The 6,508-nt window shown below is 41.4% G+C and overlaps 1 protein-coding gene across 7 annotated transcripts; it reads right to left on the reverse strand.

Moving 5' to 3' along the window:
- Positions 1-555: 555 nt before the first annotated feature.
- LOC133901322 (SURP and G-patch domain-containing protein 1-like protein) lies at positions 556-5,926 on the reverse strand. Of its 7 annotated transcripts, XM_062342645.1 has the most exons (10): positions 5,626-5,924; positions 5,028-5,456; positions 3,881-4,007; positions 3,607-3,713; positions 3,383-3,523; positions 2,868-3,002; positions 2,601-2,780; positions 1,945-2,123; positions 1,814-1,866; positions 1,481-1,722 (listed from the first exon to the last, which is right to left on the reverse strand). In XM_062342645.1, exons 2-9 carry the CDS (start codon positions 5,407-5,409, stop codon positions 1,840-1,842), a joined length of 1,278 nt encoding a protein of 425 aa, XP_062198629.1. In that variant the 5' UTR covers positions 5,410-5,456; positions 5,626-5,924; the 3' UTR covers positions 1,481-1,722; positions 1,814-1,839. The 7 variants fall into 7 exon arrangements, with proteins under 7 accessions (XP_062198627.1, XP_062198629.1, XP_062198628.1 ...); XM_062342643.1 differs by lacking the exon at positions 1,481-1,722 and adding an exon at positions 556-574 and having other exon boundaries at positions 2,601-3,002; positions 5,626-5,926; XM_062342644.1 differs by having other exon boundaries at positions 2,601-3,002; positions 5,758-5,926.
- Between the last annotated feature and the right edge of the window lie 582 nt (positions 5,927-6,508).

Here is a 6,508-nt window from a genome sequence, read left to right on the forward strand (position 1 = left end):
GCTAGATGGAGGAAACAAAAGATGAAAAACTCTCGAGTCTAAGACATAGGAGCAAAAAGCTAGCCCCAAGCTATTGTCAGACAAAGAACAGTAACTCCGATTGATCCGAGAGCAACCCAAATGACCTTTAAGAAAGGAACTTGGGTGCCTGCTAAAGGAAAATAGAGCCCATTGAGACGCACTAAGGCCGTTGGGGAAGCGAGGAATAGTAATGGGAAATGACCAAGAAGAACTAAAAGCGAGAATATACTTCCAAAAAGATAGCCAATAGACAACCAACAGATACTTCCGAATAGAACGCATACAATATATCAGTAAGTATATTAGTGAGATCATTTCAACATCTAACCAAAGTTGTTCCCCAGACACAGCAACAAGTGAAACCAAATTACATCCGGAAGGAGCCTAAGGCTCCCTAAAATAAACAGTCCCTTCACTCCAGAAGTTCAAATTAGATACTATCATTGTACACCACTGCAGAAAGGGAGAGGCTTCTCTGCACTTGCATCAGCTCCAGCAGGAGCTCCCTTGTTACCATCTGCTCCGGTATGCTGCATCTCTCCACCGCCACTGACTGTAAATGGCTCATAGGAATTTCAGGGTAAGAGATAAGCTTCAAGATCAGAGATTCGGGAATTTGACAGGCTCCGAGAAAGAAATAAGGGGGGCAAGCTATACTCCATTGACGGGAGCCATTTATAGGTTGATGATGCAACATGTACGGTTATTAAAATTTTAAATTTGCAAACTGTACCTACATCAACCACTTCATATGTGGTGTTGGTTCATTCTTAAAAAAAATTATGAATATGCACAGTATATATCACCATGGAGGGCCTAGACACAAAATAATAGATCTTGATGCAAGTCCGGTCATGATAGTGAACCAAGGCGTATTAACTGGATAACGAAGTAGCATCCACCTAATTTGTAGAAGATCCCAATACTCTAGTTATGCAGGGAAATCGACCACACCAAGGATCAAACGCAGCTTAATTGCCAACTGAGCTACAAAAGATGCTCAAATTTGGCTCATACAAATATTCTAGTGCAATCTATTATTTGCCTTGTTTCCTTCGTGTTTTTCTATTCGCGCTCATCAATGAATGCAACATTTTACTGCATGAAGACACCTAAATTAATTCAACAAACCCTGCACGTTCGGCAGACTATCATTCACAAAAGGATACCCCTCAATCATCACACCTGCACTAACAATGCACTACTCACTATTGTTTATGGAAGTATCAGATAATTTTTTTTAAAGGCAGTCCATCAATTAGTTTTGCCAGCTTGTAACAGCTGCTGTATCAAAATACATGGATGAAACTAACCCAAGTGCAAGGTGACCTGCCATAGCAATTCACACAAGCAATTAACTGATCATACTACCTATGGTCGACAGTTCTTCCGATGCAGACCAGACAAACGTTACACTTTTGTAGCTCATTATTCCCACATATGACCAGAATAAAAAATATTTGTGAAGTGAAGAAAGTCCCAACAGAAGTTGAATAATAAGTAAAATAGTTTTCATCCTTCTTGAGAGCAATACATCACTAATTGAAACATGATTGATGTACATTGAAAACACACCACAAAGAAAAGTGTATTTGATATAAAAAAAAATGAACACTAGGCAACATCGAAGCCACTGCTGAAGCCCCAGATCTGTGGCATTCCAAGATATATGCTGAATAAACAAACTTCTTGGCTATTCTGCTGATGAACAAAAACTTACAATGCAGTTAGCGATATCTCCAACCACTAGTTAGTTCTGTTAACAAAAAAATGCAGCAAATTGGTGCCTTACATCTCCCCAGATGAACATCTCATGTGTCAGTAGTATTGTTTCCTGGGATTGTTCTGGAAAAAAAGGCACAACCATGAGGCAGAAAGAGATAACAGACAGCTCATTTGAGAAGTTAATGGCAGCCAATATACCAGAGGGTTTGGTCTATAACGGTAGCCAAGCATCATTCGTTTCTTGTATTGCTCGTAGATGTCATCTTCAGCTGAGACCTCACCGGGCTGGACTGCACCAACACCAAGATGGTCCTTCTTCACATCTCCAGCCATAATGGGATCTGCACGACCCCTTCTCTCGCTGCCAAGACCCTCACCTGCAGAGTAAACCGCATTTAGCACTTGGAAGTGGAATGGAGTATTATAGAACTTACAGCCTGCTTAGGCTTCAACAAAAAGGTTCAACCAGGACAAGGTTGTTGACAATCTATGCGCGCAACAAATTTCCGGGAAAACAGAATCGACAAAAAAATAGTTTCTTTCTGGTGTTTGGATCAAGGATTTCTGACCTTAATGTTGACACTAGATTTGCTTAATAATAATCATTTGCTGGAAGAACAAGACAAATCCTAGAGAGATGGCAGACAAACGGAGGAGATAGGGAAAATGCAGCAAGAAAGAGAAAGGTTAGGATTCTGATAGGCGTTGACAATAAACTTAACCATCCAGCAGCCACCCGGACAGCTTGTCGGGGACTTGGGGCTTGATCTGTATTTCTTTACTGGTAATCTTCTCTACACAGTTTTACCAGAAAGATTACGGAGAACCATGATATTTGATATTCAATGACTAACCTTCCCTCCAGCCCATCTTAGATAGAAGTTTGTGCCCAATATTGTCTGCCTGAATCTTAGCCTTCTCGGCAGCTTCTTTGGTAGCCTTTTGTGCTGCAGCATCATTACAGCGTGCCATGAACTTTTCAAATTCTTCTTGAGGAATGAAGTCACCCATGTGGTGTCCCTTCTTAGGAGGACCTGCAAAACAAGAAATAGTTGTACTGAAATAACTATGGAAGTCCTTACATCCTTCCAGTACAGCGAATAATATAACAGAAAAGATACCTTGAAGGGAAGGAGGTGGTGGCATTTCATCTTTTGACTGCCTCGGTGGCCTCTTCCGCTCTTCCTGTGCAGCCTTCTTCATGTAGAATTCCATCAATGCTACTGGATCTGAGGGTGCAGACATATTGGGATCACCTGTAACAAGATGAGCCAGCACTGAGCACATGTACTAATAATAATAATATTGGGCTCACCTTTAACAACAGATCAAACAGTTCAAGTTGGAAGACAAGTTAACAACAAAAACAATAGAATATATCTATTTTATGCATTAGGCTCCAAGAATGAGACAGAATCGCAGAACATTCAAGACACCGGTAAGAAGAAATAAAAAGCCGCTAAAACAACTGAAGTTCCAGACTTGGATGACTAGCAAACTCAAACAAACTATTAGTAACCACGAGAACCAAGTCCAGAAACATAGAGAAAGTAATCAAACAAGATAAGCTTAGAAAAATAACTTGACATATTGCACAACACAGAAAAAAAAAGACAAGCAAACAATGAATATTTACCATAACTAAAGCTTCCTTGGGAAGAACTACCCTCATATGTCCCATACAACGCTGATGCAGGTGTTTGATAGTTAGACTTTTGTTCCAATGAGGTTCTATGTGGACCAACTGGTGCTTTGGAACTTGCAATGCTAGAGTTAGCTGCATTAACAAAAGCACAAGGCATCAAGACTTGCACAGAAATTTTGAATTTTACAAAAGTAAAGAAACTGTATGCCACCAACCATTTTTTGATGCTTCAGCTTCCTTTGACTGGGCAAGAACCTTTTCCTCTTCAGTAAGACGAAACTCATAATATTTGTAATCTGGACAGTGCTTATCAAATAGAAACCTACAAATAAATGAGGATTTATGTTAAAAATTTATTACAATATCAGATCTTAGAAGTTGAGTGTCAAAAATGAAAGATATGGCAATCTATGGATCCTTTTTTATTAAAATAAATCACAACAATGAAACAGATGCTATTGATCAGAAAAAAAGGGAGTGCAGTCATACTTGAATGGTGTATCTCCAGGATTCCTTTGCCGTGTGATATTCTCAAATTGTCTCCCATTTTTGGCAACAAAGCTTGCTAATTTGTCAGCAACTTGCCTCACTGTCATGTCATTTGGTGGTGTTGGGGCTGCATGTCACTTAAAGAACTGATTAATATCAAGCACATGAACAAGGCAATGTAAATTACTGCAGTAGCAGTATTGCCACATTCCAACTCTTTCAATCAACATCCTTCCCAGCAATGTCGATACAGTTAATCTATAAGCTGCAGTCATAAGAAAAAGAACAAGACCTTCACGACTTTCTGCAGGCAATAGCGACTAATATGAGTGCAGATGCTGCGAAAAAGAAGTTTATTTTGTAAACGAAACAAGGTATACATGAAGCATAAAAGGAGAGTTCACAGCACCTTGGTGCAACAAAAAACAATCTTCATGGTTAGCTTCTAAAGGATTATTAAAAACTATTATCAATATACTATTGCTACTTGTAGCAATTTCACTACCAATATCCATGCAATGCAATTTGTTGCCACTTGTTAGATACATTTTGGTGGTTGTAGTAAATGGATGAACTAAATACTATTAGTTGTATTAGTCATTAAATTTGACTAGCAATACATATGCAATGCAGTACTAGTTTCTTGTTTCCTTGGTCTACAAACAGATGACATAAAAAACTATATAATTGACTACCAACATGCATGCAATGCAGTTTGTTGCTAGATGCCACAATAACACCCAAAAAGGCATGGAAGCAAATGTTGAGGACAGAAAATTATACATAAAACACACACAATATAAACCTCTGTACTGGCAATGCATACTCTGGGCATGTGGATCCAAATTTAGAATTGAATTCACAAGTAAAATCCAAAGATGCATCACATACATATAAATTCTGTGCATCTAATTCAGTGAAATAATCTTGAACATAATTGAATTCAAAGGTAAAATGGGCTAATTGCTTGGAAAGAAAAGGTAATATATTACTAGTGTTTTAGTACATTTATTCAATTAAAAGTCTTATCAAATAGTGGTATTAGATCATATGATGTCAACTACAACCCACAGAGCACCAAAAAATCCAAGAAGGTACAGCATAACAAAATAAATACGACAATAACAAAAAATGAATAAATGATTACCAACAGCCCCTGTTGGGGCAGCCACAGCAGGAGCATCAACTTGCACGGACTTCTGGTTCTTGGCGGGCTCCTCCCTCTCCACATCTGCCCCATCTTCATCCTCGTCATCGGCCGCAAAAACAGGCGCGACCACAACCTTGGCCTTCTTCAGGCTGAAGGCCAGCTTCCCACCTGAGGCCACCGGCCCGGCCTTCTTCAGCTTGAACGGCCTCTTGTTCGCAGCCACAGTGACTGCCTGCTTGGGGTTCACAGGCTTGGGCGTCGCGGACGAGGCTGCAGTGGCGGCCTTCTCCTTCTCCTTCTCCTTCTCCTGCATTTCCTGCTGCATCTGCTTGAACCTCTCCATGAAGGAGCCGTCGTTGGCGAAGAGCCCCTTATCCATGGCTCGCAAATCCTTCGCTCCCTCCAAGCTCTTACCGCCTCAAACCGCTACAATTCTTTAACCTCCAATTAACATACCATCGTTGCGCAAAAAAGGCACTCACAGACACCCGAACCCTAGAAGGTAATCGGTGGCCGCGCGGATCAAACCAACTTCCTCTCCCCCGAAATAATCACCCGAAAAATCCCCAAAAACAAAGATGACGAGGAACCCTACCTCTACGAAGCGCGAGCGATCCGGGCGACTACAGTGGATGGAAAATTGGGGGAAGTTTCAAGCTGGAGGCGCGAGGGCTGGAATCGCGGGATCGGATCGGCTGGGGGAGCGGATGGGCAGGGGAGATTTTACCTGGTGTGGTCGAGAGGGATCGAGGGGGAAACAACCTAGAGAGAGGAAAGCGTCGTGCGTTGGGGGTCGGGAGAGAGAGAGAGAAAGAGTATCACGGTGAGCAGATACCGATCCGGCTCCGCGTGCGCGTGGGAGAGAGAGAAAGCGGGCGGGCGGGCAGGCAGGCAGGCGCCTCGCTTCAGAACTAGACCTGATCATTTTTGACAGCTCGGCTCGGTAAATCTGACCCGGCTCAAAAAAAAAAAGCCTGACTAGTGCATCGGATTGGGCTTGGGTTTAACTTCTTAGTTGCAGATTTTATTTTGACTGAGCTCGGGTTTAACTTTTATTGTAGATTTTTTGGATCAAGCTCAGGCTTAATTTATAGTTGCAGATTTCCAAAAATATCCAAAAACCCTCGAGAAAACACAAAAAATCGAACAGGCTCGAAAAAAATCGATGTCTGGTCAGGCTCGGACCGAGAAGTCGAGCATGTGGTTTACCCATTATGCTTTTTATAAAGCCTAACCCAGCCTTTGAACCGCGTCGGTCCATCGACTAAGGAAGAAAAATCTGCCGGCCCGTGGGGGCCAGTGGTGGGATGCTGCAAAGGATTTTGAGGTATTTTCAATTTTAAATGTGTAACATCCTAAAATTCGCAACTTTTTAAAAGACGAAATCATCAAAAGTCTCTCCTTTAAATTTACGAAATGTTGGTGGGATCTTAAATGATTTCTATGCCGCACGCTGTTCTTCTTGGTATCTTTATTGG

The sequence above is a fragment of the Phragmites australis genome, chromosome 20 (genome assembly GCF_958298935.1).
Source record: "Phragmites australis chromosome 20, lpPhrAust1.1, whole genome shotgun sequence".
NCBI lineage: Eukaryota > Viridiplantae > Streptophyta > Magnoliopsida > Poales > Poaceae > Phragmites > Phragmites australis.